Here is a 17,348-nt window from a genome sequence, read left to right as displayed (position 1 = left end):
TGGACATGCCCGTCGTCAACTTTGTAGACTAGCCACAGAAATGATCGAGTATATCCTGCGTAACAAACTTTGGTTGCTTGACATTGTATAGGAATAATACGAAACGTAGTTTGAACAGCGCCCAACTACACAGATTAATTCAAGACTGACCTTTTTCCAATAACTGAAATATTCTAAGTTAATCCTACAGCATCAACTTGTACTTCAGCCGAAAACCTGTACTTCAAAAAGTTATGAAAATAATGAGTGCAAGAAGGTAATATCATTTGCAGATAATATGTAGAAACTCTGAGAACTTGTATTGTATTCCTTCTAGGAAGTTGTTCCAATGCACGTTTTGTTTGAAGCTCTTGTCTTGCTAATAATACGTGTGTAACTCCGTGAAAGGACTCACCGTTGTCTTTGATGTTTGGTCCAGTTTTGCGAAATTCTTTCCTTCACACTGTTTGATACAAGGACTAGCCTGATAGGAAGTTAGCCTATCTACAAGCACAAGTTCCAAACGTATTTTCAATTGTATCATACCTATATCATTAAGAAGATTAAACTAGGCTTATCCAAGTCTGTTATAAAGAGACACAGGCTTAGTGGAAAAACGATTGTTTTACTAACCCATGGATTCATAATCAGACCTAGCGTAACTTGAGAATTAGACCAAGGCCTAGGGGCCTAGGCCTAAGGTATAATTAGTATAATTGCATTTGTTATGCAAAGTTACACATTCAATGCCATATGCTTAATGGTAGGAGGCATGAAACTGATTGTAGGAAAAGGAATGGTGGTGATAGGCTAGTACTTATTAATATTTTTTTGGTTGGTTGGGGGGGGGGGGTAGTACTCAATTAGAGCTTACTTTGCCGATTGTTGGGAAAATAAAAGTCCCGCTTGTATTACAAATAGTACTTATTAGTATAAAATAGTATAATAGTCTACAGAAGATTGGCATGGTGATGGTGTATATTTACCTGACTATCTTGCCTGTATACAGTAGCTGGGTTTTGTGGTAAATACTACACATTTTCTGTTAGGAAAGTATAGTACAGAAAACAGAAAACTGAATTTCAGGGAATTAGTTCACTCTGCAGTTTAAAAAAAGAATGGTTTAACTTGAAAGCAGTAAGTATTGTGCATTTTTCTTTAATTCTTTTGAGTCTTGTCTCATTTCATGGCTAGGTGAATATAAAATGATAACAAAACTGTAGGCTTTAATATGTTTAAAATGATTGACATGCATAAAAAATAGTCACTTCACATGCTGACAAGAACCTACAGGAAGTAAGTTCATTTGAAGTTTATTTAGTATGGATTTTTTTCCTCACATTCCTACCAACCAGGGTATATTTTGATTTCAGTGCACTATGTATAAGTCTAAGTTGTGAATTTGATTTCATTTCAGTGTCTGACACTTTTAAATCACCATGACAACGACGAGTGTTCAAGTAGATAGTGGTATCAACGCCATCTCTACTAACAGGGATAAGACTCTGGTGGCTGCAGCTGGCAGATTGGGTGAGCTTCACTCTGGCATGCACACTAGCTAGACTAGACTAGGTGTTGGATTAAACATCACAGGGATGATTTCAGTACAGTGGTTTTAAATATAACAAATTTTCTTGCTGGACATATGAAAGTACCATTTACAGTCATCTAACGATCAGCTCAATCAACCACTAAATTAAATAGTAAATTAAAAAAAAATTATAAATGGTCTTAAGTTTTGTCTTTACATAAAGATCTTAATAAGATATCAAATTTGCTAGTAGATTGAAATGTCTAGCAAGATATTTTGGAAACAAGCAAGTGTTTGATCTTCAATGAATGTTGTTGTATTCTCTTTTTTTTTTGGGGTCACTTTTATGTTTAATTTTAAGGGGCAATCAGAATGATCAATGGTAGTGTTGTTAATTTTATTATTCTCTCCATCCTGATTCTGTGGGTTGTAAGTCTTGTTTTGAAGTGCAACACAGTCATTTGCCTTTTCCCCCTCAACAAAAAAAATAATAATCAGTGGTATACTAGCTTTCAAAAGCAAGTTGTGGAAGGTGGGCTTTGAGTTAACCTGATGCTTAACTGATGCTTTACTTGACTATAATCTTTCCTTAATCTCTTTTAGTGTTCAAAGTTTATAGCATCGAAGAGGGCTCTTTTCGCGAGCAACAGGATCTGAGAGTCGGACGTATCAATCTGAACTATAGTTGCAATGATGTTGTGTGGAATCCTGTCAAAGGTATGACTTGTTTTGTAGAAATATTTTGAAGGTTGATGATAAACTGGCTGTCAGTCGTTAGTACCTATGGGAAGACACTTGGATTTACATTGAATGGGTTATCCCCATTGTAACACTTAAATTGATTAACGTCAATGCCATTTGAGCTAACTAAATCAAATAAAAAACAAACAATAATTTCTGTGGATGGATTGATTGATGAAGTTTCTTCAAATTTTTGTTGAGCAACTTGCACAACTGTTGATTCCTTTGCCCAGTTAAGTTGAAATTATATCCACATTTTCTGCCAATGTCCATTATGATTAATTGTACAACAACTATACCATGAATGTGTGTTAAGACCTTTTTATGCAACAGCAATGCTGGCATAACTGGCTGTTTTACATAACATTTTAAGATTGAAAATATTATATTACTATGAGTTGCTATATAAATTAATCCCTTTCATAAAAAGTTACATTTCCTTTGTAATGAAATCCATGACATAAGTATTGTACTGTGATATTGTAACACAACTGGACTGATTATTAACTTAGATATCAATTATTTTTCTTGATTATGAACCACTTTGGTTCCTTGGTATGATTTTATATTTTTCAGTTTCAAATTTCCCCAAAAGTGTTCATAATGCTTATTACAAAAACTCCATTAGAATATTAAGTAAAAGTATAGAAACCTATTTGACAGGAATTCTGTGAAAACAAAGGGATTGTTCAACCCACTTTATCACAGACCTACATTCAAACACCATCACATAGAGAATCTGTATCTACTTTAAATTTCTCCATATGACATTATGCGATGCAAAATTTGTAATTCTGTGTTTTTTAATTCAGATATGACTTAAGGATATTTTCTTGTGAATGATCATAAATTTTGCAGAAATTAGGCAAATTGGTTGCCTCAAACACCCACTATTGTGGTTATTTAATGGGTCTACAAGGATAAATGAAAACATGGCTCACCTGAAATTTTAATGGCTAATTTTTAATCGAGTGATTCATGAGCTATGGGAAAGATTCTCGTCTTGATATTTGTCGATACAGATATAAAGTATGAGACATTGAATATTTAGCATGCTTGGCTCAAATACTTGAATATGTAATCCAGACAGAAAATCTCTTATAACACTCGACATTATTTGGCATAAATGTGACATATTTTCTGACTATTTGCTCGTTTCCAGATGAGCTCCTCGCTACAGGGGCTACGAACGGTGCGGTTGTCACTTGGAACCTCAACATTCAGAGGGGTAACAAAATGGACAGGGTTTTCACCGATAACAAAAGAACTGTCAACAAAGTTTGCTTTCATCCAAGCGAGTGGTACATGCTACTAAGTGGCTCCAGTGGAGGTGCTATCAAATATTTTGTAAGTCGAAAAATTAAACTTTTTGGAAGGATTGTTACCTTTCAAAAGATGTGTTTTGTGTCAAGATTCTTGTTGTGTGACCGATATAGATTTCAAATATGATTACACACATCCTTATAGCGAGACAATTTGCAGAGTTTATGTAAACATAACTTGGAATAAAAAATGTCATCGTCTGTCTCGACAGGATATCCGAAATGAGAAATGTGACATGACGTTTCCGGCCAATGGCAGCTCTTCTGGTAGTATTCGTGACATACAGTTCAACCCTCATCAATTGTTCATGTTTGCTGCAGCTACCGATAACGGATATGTCCAGGTCAGTGGGTATACATGTATGTATGTATTTTAGCAGGAACTCGCCAAGAAGCCATCATCATGGCTTATCAAAGCCGCAAGCTGACCGAAGTCAGTCACTTAGATTCATATTTAATCTCCATGATTATGAATTTTCAATTGTGAACAACTCTGTAACTGGACAACATACATTTATCTTGGAGTGACTCGAACTCGGGACCTCATGATTGAAAGGCACTGGCGTTAACCACTGAGCTAACACTCCTTAAGTGTATACATAAAGGATACTTCGGGGGAATGTTTCTTTTGACTATTAAAATGAAAGAAAAATATATACTAAACATCATAGGGGAATTTGCAACCAATTATAAATGAAGTATTGATATTTGAAATTGTTACACTTTCTACCTTAACTGAACTTGAAGCAAATAGGTGTGATGTGATAGTCACACACACTGACAAACTTGTTTCATGATTTTCGTTACAATGTCATTTTCCTCTTCAAAATTGGATGCATTAACATATGAAAACACTTACCTTTGCTGTTGCCAGAATATACCTAAACTTTCCTCAAAATAAAAAATAAAAAATCTGTATTTGTATCCAGAAATCAGGATGTTATTTCTTTTAGTGGTGTAGAAAAGCTCTCACAATTATTCTTTTAACAACGAGCAACATAGGCCACTGGAATATCACTTTAACAACAAACTTGCAGATGGATTGAGATTTAATAAACATTTTATTAACAAAATATATGTATTTTTCAAAACAGTTCTGGGACTACCGTCGTAGCGACCGAGTCCTGTTGCAAGAGTTGGTTCATCAAGAGATTGTCTTCAGCCTGGACTGGCATCCAGATGAGAGGCAGTGGCTGGCAACTTCCGGGAGAGATAAGACTATCAAGGTAAACTTCAAAATTCCATCAGCATTGACTCCAACTTTACAAGTTCTACAACTTTAAAAATGACTTTCCTATAGTTTCCACTCAAAATTTTTGGGAAATGATTGAAAAAAGGTTAAGTTATGATGATTATTAGGGAGGCGGTTAAAGTATGAACATAGCCGACTATTCCTGTTCTTTCTAGCATGTTTGGGGAAATATGATGAATTTTACATGGATTTAGGGGTAGGTGGAAGGGGTATTTTGTAAGGATTATAATGAAAGGTTTGTGATAAAGTAACTTTCATTTATTCCGTTCCACAAAATATTACAATAAGCTCTCCCTACTAATCACAAATCATAATGCTTCTTTTTCAATAAGAACTCGGCATCCCCCCATACCCCACAGTTTTACCTTACCTGTACCATACAATCTATTAACATGTAGATATGGCACTGGGAATCCCACGAATGGCGGTTACGCATAGACTACACACTGTACCACATCCAGTCGGTCCGTAAAGTGAAATGGCGCCCTCAGAGGAAGTACCATATCGCTAGCTGCTCTCAGGTGGACGACAATGCAGTGTCTGTTTGGGACGTAAGGAGGCCTTATGTACCATTTGCAGTATTCGAAGAACATAAGGAAGCCCCAACAGGTATGAACTTGCATTGAGAGATGTTCGTTCTCTCATCAATAGCAAGATTTACATTTACCAAAAGGAGTGTTTTAATTTGCTCAAAGTAAACAGGTTCCTGTTACAGTGTTTTGAAAGTGTTACTTATGGTACATTTTTAATGGGCATGTTGTTTATAGAGGTCAATGAAGTGTAATGGGTACTAAGTAGGTGCATTGAGGGGACTGTAGTGTAACTGGCTACTTGGTAGGCTTCTTTGAGATGTTTTTATAGGGTGACTTAACTTTGTTTAAATTGACCCCTCCCCCCCCACGTCCCCATCCCCATGACATTATGCCTTTGTGATTGTGGACTCCATCCCCATCACTGCCTTCAGCTTTGTGTACAATGACAGTAGGTAAGCATTTTCTTCTTTCTCGCTAGTATCTTTTGCCATCGAATAATTGATTTCATATTTTTCATACATCCTACTTTGATATTTATATATATTGATATTGAATATTTGATGTTGGAGTGCCTTGTGCATTCTAGAAATTGAGCTGTTTGATGTGGGTTTATACGTTTATGTGGGTGGTTTCTATATGATGTACTGTGATGTGATATACTGTGATATGATGTGATGTGATATAAGAAAAAGACACCAATCAATTGTCACAGTTTCTTGAAGATTGCTCGCAGTTCTTAACTCTTTGCAGATTTGTTTATAAACTTCCCAGTTTTTTTGCTTTCTGATGTGCTTGTCCATTTTAACCCTGTTTTATTGTTGTTGTTGTTGCAGGTATTGAATGGTATGACCAGAATGTCTTTCTTACCTCTGGTAAAGATGGAAACATCTTCCAACATGTCTTCAAAGATGCCAAGAAACCAGCAGAGACTTCAGTAAGTTTCCTTCCTTCCCTTTTTCTAGTTTTTTTTTAAATTTTGCTAAATCAAAAAACCATTTTTGAATTTTGTAACCTCTAACTTTCAACTCAAGTAAGTTTGGCTGATCTTATGTTACCTTCTCAGAACCCGGTCGGCCTGTCCATGAGTCTCCATGGTGATATCTTCCACACATCTGCTCTGTCCGGGAAGAATACCCATCAGAGAGGCTCTATATCGAACGACATCACATCGGTTAAACGCCCGATGTTCTTCCGTAGGACGGACCGCACCACCGATTCCTTCCCCGCTTATGAAAGTACGCTGGTGTATTATGAACTGAAGGAAGACAGAGTGAGTATATCCCGTATGAAAGGGATAGGTTGCACATACCTGACTCTGGTGTACTATGTACTGGAGCAGAGTATATCCCCTATAAAGGTTGTGTATCCCTGTGTGATATACTTAGTTCACTGGTGTACTATGAACTGAAGGAAGACAGAGTATCCCCTATGAAAGGGATAGGTTGCACATACCTGACTCTGGTGTACTATGTACTGGAGCAGAGTATATCCCCTGTAAAGGTTGTGTATCCCTGTGTGATATACTTAGTTCACTGGTGTACTATGAACTGAAGGAAGACAGAGTATCCCCTATGAAAGGGATAGGTTGCACATACCTGTCTCTGGTATACTATGAACTGGAGCAGAGTATATCCCCTATAAAGGTTGTGTATCCCTGTGTGATATAATTAGTTCATTGATATACTATGAACAGAGCAAGACAGAGTGAGTATATCCCTTATGAAAGGGATAGGTTGCATATACCTGTCTCTGGTATACTGTGAACTGGAGCAGAGTATATCCCCTATAAAGGTTGTGCATCACTGTGTAATATGAACTGAAACAAGACTGAGTAGGAGTGTATCCCCTACAAATATGTTGCATATCCCTATGTGATATATTAAGTACATTGGAATACTATGAATTGAAGCAAGATTGAGTGGATACGATGTTGCATATGTAGTCATTGGAATACTATGAACTGAATTAAGACAAAGTGAGTATATCCCATATAATAGGAATATGTTGTATATATCCCTGTGTGATATGTTAAGTACATTGCAATACTATGAAGCAAGACAGAGTGGATATATCCTCTATAAAAGTGATATGTTGCATATCCCTCTCTAGTGTACTTAGTAGTTCTTTGGAATACTACGAACTGAATTAAGACAGTGAGTGTATCCCCTACAATAGGAATATGTTGCATATCCCTGTGTGATATATTAAGTACATTGGTATACTATGAAACAAGACAGAGTGGATATATCCTCTATAAAAGCGATATGTTGCATATCCCTCTCTAGTGTACTTAGTAGTTCATTGGAATACTATGAACTGAATTAAGACAAAGTGAATATATCCCCTATAATAGGAATATGTTGCATATCCCTGTGTGATAGGTTAAGTACATTGGTATACTATGAAACAAGACAGAGTGGATATATCCTCTATAAAAGCGATATGTTGCATATACCTCTCTAGTGTACTTACTAGTTCATTGGAATACTACGAACTGAATTAAGACAAAGTGAGTATATCCCATATAATAGGAATATGTTGCATATCCCTGTGTGATATGTTAATAACATTGGTATACTATGAAGCAAGACAGAGTGGATATATCCTCTATAAAAGGGATATGTTGCATACCCCTCTCTAGTGTACTTAGTAGTTCATTGGTATACTATGAACTGAATTAAGACATAGGGAGTATATCCTGTATAATAGGAATATGTTGCATATCCCTGTGTGATATGTTAAGTACATCCGTATACCATGAAACTGCAACAAGACAGAGTATGTATTATAATATTGGCCCAACTCTGCTCAAGTTCGGCTTATTCATTTTGCTGTTTGGTGGCGTGGCAAGGAATGACGGTGCCGAGATGGAAAAGGAAAGCCTCACCAAAGCAAATATTTGATTTTCGGACAGTTTCTTCGTGATTCAGGAGTACTTTACTTATCAGTCTGTCAAATTACAGAGTTTTTACATGACACATTGTTTATCCATTAATATTTCATATTTGCATATTTCAATGTATATTTCTTTTACTTCTTACAGTGGTTCCATGTAAAACTTGACATGTTTTGTTTTCCTCACAATTTGAGTAAATTTTTTTTTTTTTAACTAATGTCAGTTTTCAGAATGGTTCTGTGCATCTGCTAAAGAATATCAACTGACTGGAAAACCATTTGGAGAACTCTGCGAAGAAAATGCCAAGATTGCCGAGGGGCTAGGAAGACATCAGGTATACTCATTTTGTGTATTTCCTGCATTAGCAATACCCAAGAAAGAACCCAACTAAAATGGTTGAAAACTCGGGTGTCACATGATCATTCTCTCCTAAGGGTTGATTTCCTGTTGAACCAGTCATAAGGTATAATGGCTTCACACTCTGTAAACAGATGCTGGGTGGTTGTCTGGTTGATATATACAATTATCTTACTGCGTGTGATATTACATGTACATCATCACTGAACTCACACACCAACACCAGTCCATTGACCTAATTATTTGCGTTAATGAATAAGTTTTTTTTGTAAAGCCATTAACTGTGGAGTATACGCATGGCACCTCGAAGAACTTGAAGCAAACATGCCAAAGTGCCCTTGCTAATGTAAGCGCGTACTGGTATGCCATTTGGAGAACTCGGCTAAGAAAATGCCAATATTACTGAAGGGCTAGAAAGACATCAGGTATTCTCATTTTGTATTATATTTCCGCATTAGAAATTCCCAAGAAAGAACCTGACTAAAATGGTGACAAATTAATTTTCCTTGGTTTTCAGGTCGCCCAAACTTGGCATTTACTGAGATTGTTTTTCGTGGATGTCTCACAGCTGATGCCAAAGGTTTACAGCAAACAGAGCTCAGGAGGGAGTGCCGAAGTACCGTCATCACAGACCAGCACGGAGGTCGACAGAGGTAATGCTTAACTTGCCTGCAAAGGTGTATTAGTAAACAGATTGTAGAGCAGTATTCAATAGGTAGAGCTACAGAGTTGATTTATTACTCACAGAGACCAACTTGCAAAGACAGGAAATTGAAACATAATGAAGATTTCATTGCCCTTGATGAATCAGTTAACCGTTTCTGATATAATGTACTGTCTGGTCTGGTCTGGTTTTTGATAAACACTCGTTTTTGTTTGATCCATTGCAACCCTTTTCTGTTTTCATTGTACTACATATGTCTGTTTTCATATTAATACAGATGTCTATGTTCCTCTATAATATGAAGGCCTGGTTTCCTATGTAACATCAATGTCTGTTTCTGCTATATAATGTCTGTTTGTTTGATCCAATGTAACTCTTATGCAACTCGCCACGTAGCTGTTTTCATTGTACTGCAATGACTGCTCTATTCTATACAACCATTTCTCTCTACATCTTATGTCTGATTTCCTGCATAACACAAATGTCTGTTTTAATATGTATAAACACATATTTGTTTTCCTATGTTATACAGATGTCTGTTTTCCTATATATAACACAAATATCTGGTTTAATATGTATAAACACGTATTTGTTTTCCTATGTAATACAAATGGCTGTTTTCTTCCATACAACTGATGTGTGTTTACTTCATAACAAAAATGTCTGGTTTATTATGTATAAACACGTATTTGTTTTCCTATGTAATACAAATTTCTGTGTTCTTACATTATACAGATGTCTGTTTTCCTATATAACACAAATGTCTGGCTTACTATGTATCAACACATATTTGGTTTCCTATGTAATACAAATGTCTGTTTTCTTCCATAATATAGATAGTGATACCTGTTTTCCTATATAACACAGATATCTGTGTTACTATGTATCAACACAAATTTGTTTTTGCTACATAACACATGTATGTATTCTTGTTTAAACAAACGTCAGTTTTCCGACGTGACACAGATATCTGTTTTGCTACATAAACACAAATACTTTGTGCTTCATTACACATATCATGTAATTTCCTATATAACACAGATCCTATCGCACACGGATGCCTGTGTTCATTGTAACTAACTTCTTCTCTTGCCACGCAGATTCTGCCAACATCCACAGAGAAGGATCTATGGACCAGAACCCTCCCACGGAGGTGAGCCACGCCCCCGACTCCACCACCGGGGTAACTGACGAAGAATCGGACAGCGAGCTCGACAAGAACAAACGGAGGAACAAGATGTTGGCTGAGATGGACCCCATCGAAAACCCCTTCACCATAGAAGACGAAGAGAACTACGTAGGGGAGTACAATTGGTGGGAGAACGCTGCTAACGAAAACTGGCATCTACCCACCGAGGGTTTCTCCCACCGACACGAAATAACGGACAGGTAATTTATTCTTTATTGATAAACTGTCTTTATCAATTATCTGTCGACAAACGATTAATATTTCAGGACTCTATCGTATATATATTTTTTGTTGTTGAAATCAGCAGAGTTTCTCCTTCAAGTTTTTCTCAACCTTTTCTGGGAAATAAACATTTTAATTTTCGACATCTCTTTCAATTATTCAGACCACCCACGCCAGATACGTTACACGATCGAAGCAGACCTAGCACTCCTCCACCGTAAGTTGATATTTTGATCAAATTACTAAGAATTAAACAAATTTTTACCTTGCGATTATTTTTGGTTTTATTTTGTGACTCCGCAATCACTACTCCGCATCACCTTTGATGCAACTAAAGTGAACCTAGCTTTCTTCTGCAGTAATTTCAGATTCAATGAAGATATAGTTAATAGTATAGTTTAATAGTTTAATCTCATCATATTTGCAATAGCTTATGTACTGTATTGTGATGTCAGTATTACCTACAAAGTAACCAAAAGTCACTCCAGATGTAGAAAATTCCAATCCCCCTCCATGGACTCATTCAAATGTTTATTTATGCAACTGAATTAATGTCTTTGCACCTCTGACACCCTAACTTTACCAAAAAAGCTGGTGAATTTGGTAAATTTATCATTTGGGTTTTAAAGTTCTAGATACTTTAAATTATACATACACAAAATGAGTAAGAAGGGAACTTACCACTTTGATGTGCCAAAAATTTGTGGCCATTTTGTTGTTTTCAATCATATTTGTTTGTAGGGGGTTGAGGATGGGTGGGGAGGGGGGAGGGGAAGGAATTTATTTGTCTCTTTATTAAATGGTAACCCTAGATCATTATGTTTTGTTAAAACTTCATGACATGAAATGAAAAATTGCATATTGGGATATTATTCATATCTTTGTTCAGTTATATATATCTGTTTTACATAGTGGGTAGTGGTGAATGGGTTTGCTTTCCCCTCCATTATTACTGCTGATGTTTAGCTATTCCCTTAGAAATGCTTTAAAAAATTCTCTTCTTTCTCCTTAGGAAACCTGAACTTGACCAAAACCTGCAGGCATCCCACAACCATCCTCTGTTAGCTTCTCATGCGATAGACCAGGCTATAACCAAACACAGATCTGAATTCAACCTCAGCATTAAGTACAGACCCCTCATTAAGGAGATGTTGGCCTACTATGCCGATGCAGTACGTATTAACTAAAACGAAGCTACAAAACGGATGTAGCTTTATACACATTTTTTCATCACATCATCGGTGTATTCATACATGGTATAGGCCTATCGTCTAAGTGGTTTACACTTTGGTAGGAAACAGCACATGTAATATATAAGTAGTGTATTATGTACAGCCTAATGTTGCACTAATCGAGGTGTGACCTCATATTTTGATCATTTCTATATGAAAAACTCAGTCACTTTTGAATACATTCGATGGCACTATATGGCATTACCATAACGCACAAAGCCGTATTTGGGCTTTAACTACTGTCATACCCCTCGTCAATATGGCATTTGTTCTCTTTATTTGTCTACGTTTATTTACGGTGTGACGTCTTTATGAATCTCTTTATTTACCATAGGGTGCTGTGCAAATAACTGCCAGTTTTTGTTTGTGACGTTTTGCATGGATTTCTTTGTTGATTTTGTTTTCAGGGAGATGTGCAGATGTCCGTTTCGGCGTACATCGTACTCGGCGATAAAATCAAAGGGGAAATACCGTCAGAAACAATAGAACATTGGTTTATTTCGTACATCGGTGAGTCATACCCCACCCGATTAATTTCTGACATTCTGGTTTTTATTTGCAATGAATTATATGATCATCATATACGTAGTAATAAATAAATATAAAAAATAAAAAAATAAAAAATATCTCTCTCACTTTTAAATCACACAAAATCTGTCATCAACTGATAGTATTTTTGAATTTTATGTACTTGATCAAATCATATGTATTATTGTTGTTGACTAATGTGTGTATTGGTTCACAGAACAAGAAGAGACCCATTAGTTGACAGAGTCTCAGTGCTAACATGGTCAAATAGTACACCTGTGTTAAATAGCTCCAACATGTACATAACATCGCCCTTCCTTCCTTCTCTGTTGTATTTTGGTTCTCAAAGATGCATGGGCATAGCCACAGGGATATGGGGGGGGGGGGGGGGGTGGGGGTGGAACATGCTCCCCTTCACACACAAAATATCACTCTCTTCTATCACATGCACCAAAATTTGTGTACACTGGCATCATTTAAACTTTTCCTGCACATTTTGAGATGAATTGATGGATTTGATTCAACCAGTTTGTCATCTAGGACCCCTCACTTGAACAAACTTTTTCAATGTTCAGGAGGTGAAACCACTCCCCTTAGACCCCTCTCCTTATACATCTGCTCAGCCCAGGGCATCAGGCCACCATTGGTTCCTCCCCCCCTCCCCCGCCCCACATATTCAAGCTCTTGCTGAGCGCCTACAAAAATGTAAAGATGTCACAAGGAAGAATTCCCGTATCCCTAAAATCCCTGTAATCCCTGTTTATGCAGTTATGATGCTGTGAAACTAACAGACACATTCTTTGCCAATCTGAATTTATTTTGCTTCATATTTTTGTATTTTATCTCTAGAGTTACTGAATAGATTCAAACTATGGACGCTCGCCAACGAAGTCATTAAATGTAGCGACCATCCTAATATCCAAATGTTGAATCAGGTAAATGAAGCTATCCATCTATGCCTGTGTTTGTCTGTCTGTCTGTCTGTCCGTCTGTCCGTCTGTGTTTGTCTGTCCGTCTGTGTTTGTCTGTCTGTCTGTCAGTCTATCTGTGTTACTGCCCTTTAGTCATTGCCATCATAGTTCAGATTTAACAGTGTTCCCTGTCTGTTATCCTGCCAATTTCCTTAGTATAGTTATAACATACCATCTACCGTGTAAGCAGATGTTTGGATTAATTTTAATTAACTGATTTCCAAGCTATTGAATAAAAAAAAAACCCATAAAAATGTAGTTCATTAGCTTGGCAAGTTTGCTTTCAAATAATGAAGTAAAATGTGAAAAGGATAAAAACTGTTTTCCAATTTGTAATTCACTTGTTGATTAATACTAACAACATATAAAGAATTGTCTGGTCAATGCAATTTTAAGAAATTTTCCTGTCAAATCATTGATGACTCGCTCATAGCCCTTCATTTGATAAAAAAAAGTATATGAAGAAATGCATGTAATAATTAGATCTAGAAGTGCAAATCAAGAGGTGCACATAAATTTTAAATTGAGAAGTGCAAATGTAGAAGTGCATGTAATATTTAAATTGAGAAGTGCAAATGAAGAAGTGCACGTAATATTTAAATCGAGAAGTGCAAATGGAGAAGTGCTTGTAATATTTAAATCGAGAAGTACAAATAGAGAAGTGCATGTAATATTTCAATTGAGAAGTGCAAATCGAGAAGTGCACATCATTTTTAAATCGAGAAGTGCAAATCAAGAAGTGCATGTAATATTTAAATCAATTTCAAATCTTTTTTTGCATCACACTTGGGTAGGTTTGGTAAAAGTTGTTTGCAGAATTTGATTTGTGGTTGGTGGTAAATTTCGTTTGTGAATGTATGAATGTGGGTGGCCATTATGTGTCTTTCTAGCATATTTCTAGAATACAAGGTACTTTTCAATTAAACTGGGCTAATGAAGTTTCTTTACTTGACGTACTACTAACGCCTTTTTTTTATCACTTTTTATTGCAGCAATCAACTACTATCTATACCAACTGCAATAATTGTGAAAAGGGAATCGAAAAACATGCGTGGGCTTGTTCTAAGTGTAGTAAACTCACCAATCCATGCTCTATTTGGTAAGTTTTCACATATGACACACTGTTATAAAAATTCTCTCCATTAGATTCAGTTACCTTTCGTACTTGGTGTTTGTGTGAGTCTTTGCCATTTCTGTTATAGAGTGCAGTCAACACTCTTCTACCAAAAGGAAAAGGGGGGGGGGGTGAAATATTAAAATATTGAAGAAAAAAGTATCTTTTGGCATTTATATTTTTGAGATAAGCATGATACAACTAGATGCTAATGTCCTATGACAATATCATACATTGGTTGGAATAGTCAAGTTGTATATTCAAATAATGAAGATAAAAGCCAATATTTTGCAAATTTCATGTACAACTTTTGTAATGTCACAAAGACTAATATGGGTAAATGAAATTTTTAAAATTGGAAAGGAGTGTTCATGCACTGCCTCCTTATTAATCTTATTTTAATGCAGGAATCGTAGCAGGGTGTTGTAAATTTTTCAATTGCTTTCTTTAACTCAGGTAATGCTCTAAGCATTTTTTTCTCTCTCTAGTTCAGACAAACTCTGTCCTCTCCTACTCCATGTTTGGTAGACTGCATAAACTGTGAAAAATAATGAAAATTTTGTGATCTAAACTTGCTTTCATTTTGCTTTACTCTTCCTACTAAAGGTCTCCACCCCCCCCCATTCCACCCCCATTCCTTCCCTGCTCCCTTGCACAGATTTGCTGGGAAGCTACTCTGTGATGATTTTAATTTATTGATAAATCCAATATCGCATTTGTCTTTACTTCCGCAGCCATCTTCCTGTTAAAGGTCTATACTCATGGTGTCAGGGTTGTTCCCATGGAGGTCATATAGGACATATGAAGGAATGGTTTAGCAACAATACCAAATGCCCTACAGGTTGCGGACACGAATGTGAACTGAGGTGACATATTACATCGATGCACCCTATGACAGAGAGAACTGACCACACTGTTATTCCATCTCTTTCGTGAGAATTCAAAGTTCAGTTCATTCGAAGAATTCTTCGATGCTTTCTGAGTAATAAACTTCTCTGGATATGTTGGAAAACAAACAATATCGTTGCAATATCAGTGAATGAATTAAGGCTGAACTTTTTGGCCTCTCCGTTTTAAATCTCATCTTCTTTGAGGATATTAGTTTGTGTATAAGATGCACTGGGTGAACAAATGTCTTTTTTCCATATTATTACCATTATAGTACCACTTCATAAGTTAGATGCAATATATTGGAAGACTAAAAACACTACAGGGTTGAAAAAATGTGTTTTTGCATTTCTTAACCTTAGATTTTCTGAAAAAATGAACAGGAGATAAATTTTGGATAAAATCAGGTTTAAAAAAGCAAAAAGAATCTGTGTAATGTTGATAGCGTGTTTGTGCGAGTGTTTGCCTCTAAAGCAGGGGTGGGCAACCTTTTTGAATGAATGGGCCAGATATAAGGAGTGAAAACTTGACTGGGCCGCACCTAACCAACGACCTGCTGTTGATTTCAAACCTTTGATTCCGAGGACTTTCAAGCAATAGGTGTGTGTACTTAATCTGTATTCACAAAAACATAATGTCAATACAGTACAATTGATTATTAATGGGGATAATAGGCCTACCAGACAGCATCGTTAATGCCGATAAATTCTAAGCAGCTATCTCGTTTTTTTGTGATGATGTAAAATATATTGATTTTTTTTCTTTTTCTTGAGACATCTCACAGGCCGCAAAAAAATCACTGGCGGGCCGCATGTGGCCGGCGAGCCGTAGGTTGCCCACCCCAGCTCTAAACCTATGATTCAATAGAGTGAATCTATACATTCCAAGTATTAAGCAAGCAAGATGCAAACATGCAATCAGATAACAGACATGTTGAAGTGTAAAACATTGATTAAATCATTGCCTTTTGTTACCAATAACAAGTGATTGAAGATTGGTAAATTAAGTTTGTCCAATCCGCATTTGTTTCTTTTTAAATTGTGAAGAAACTTCCCGATGAATGAGTTAATTTCAGTCAATTGATAATCATGTTAACAGCTGAAAGGAAATGAACCGAGCATTGTCAAAATAAGTAAAACCACACTCAACAGAATAGCCTTATACCGGTCATGTGACACACACCTTGGGAGAACTGCTCTTCTGTCACAGTATGAACCTAGTCATTGAAATAAAAAGAACCTATTAATAAAATCAATTAGTCATTGACATTTATAGATACGTTATGCATATGCAAATATACTGGGAATGTAGGTCACATGAAGTAATGGCCTAATCTTGTGCTAATATAGAATATAGAACCAACAAGATTGCATGGGTGGGAGCATGCCCCCTCCCCCCTTCCCCCCTCATGTGCCCTGGCTTGACTACTGTCCTGTTCCAAGCACTTGTAAATATATTTAGGAGAGTGCGCTTTGTAAGCATTGTCTATTTTTCCAAAAAAATTCCCCATATGCAACTGGTTTCCTTTCTCTTGGAGAGGAATTGATATGAAATAAAGAAAGTTTATTTATCAAACTATTACTGTTTTGTCAGATTATTTATGTAATTGTTCATATGTAAATTTGTATGGGAAGTAGGCTTTACTCATTAAGCAGAAATGTTTTGAAAAGATATGGACGAAAAATATAATTTCTGTTGAAGTTAAAATGCACAGTTAAATTGAGTTACTCTTACAAACTCTAATAGACATATACTAATAACTGACAAAAACCTTTGTTGTGGGCTCTCTCCATTCCATCGCCTCTTACCCCAAGTTAGCTTTGATGTTTCCCTTTATTTCATCCCTTGATCAACCCTTGTCTTTATTCCCCTATCCCCTCCCCTACTCTGTTCTTCCATCTATATCATGCAGTTACGAAATGCCAATTT

General features: G+C 36.3%; 1 protein-coding gene across 1 annotated transcript; it reads left to right on the top strand.

The window, feature by feature from the left end:
• Window positions 1-116: 116 nt before the first annotated feature.
• Window positions 117-16,917, top strand: LOC139958859 (GATOR2 complex protein WDR24-like). Its single transcript, XM_071956260.1, has 18 exons — window positions 117-256; window positions 1,397-1,509; window positions 2,114-2,227; window positions 3,414-3,598; window positions 3,786-3,917; window positions 4,668-4,799; window positions 5,224-5,434; window positions 6,192-6,292; window positions 6,422-6,628; window positions 8,478-8,588; window positions 9,129-9,264; window positions 10,376-10,664; window positions 10,850-10,903; window positions 11,699-11,858; window positions 12,326-12,428; window positions 13,296-13,381; window positions 14,410-14,516; window positions 15,266-16,917. The coding sequence occupies exons 2-18, from the start codon at window positions 1,419-1,421 to the stop codon at window positions 15,399-15,401; spliced, it is 2,355 nt and encodes a 784-aa protein (XP_071812361.1). The 5' UTR covers window positions 117-256; window positions 1,397-1,418; the 3' UTR covers window positions 15,402-16,917.
• Window positions 16,918-17,348: the final 431 nt, after the last annotated feature.

Source organism: Apostichopus japonicus, chromosome 18, assembly GCF_037975245.1.
Source record: "Apostichopus japonicus isolate 1M-3 chromosome 18, ASM3797524v1, whole genome shotgun sequence".
Taxonomy (NCBI): domain Eukaryota; kingdom Metazoa; phylum Echinodermata; class Holothuroidea; order Aspidochirotida; family Stichopodidae; genus Apostichopus; species Apostichopus japonicus.
The sequence above is the reverse complement of the archived record's forward strand: the minus strand, read 5'-3'. Positions and strand labels throughout refer to the sequence as shown.

Excerpts from the sequence above, each read along its gene's own strand:
- LOC139958859 (XM_071956260.1), top strand. The coding sequence starts at position 1,419 with ATGACAACGACGAGTGTTCAAGTAGATAGTGGTATCAACGCCATCTCT. Across the intron at positions 1,510-2,113 it reads GGCTGCAGCTGGCAGATTGG|TGTTCAAAGTTTATAGCATC; the intron begins GTGAGCTTCACT and ends AATCTCTTTTAG. Across the intron at positions 4,800-5,223 it reads GGAGAGATAAGACTATCAAG|ATATGGCACTGGGAATCCCA; the intron begins GTAAACTTCAAA and ends ATTAACATGTAG.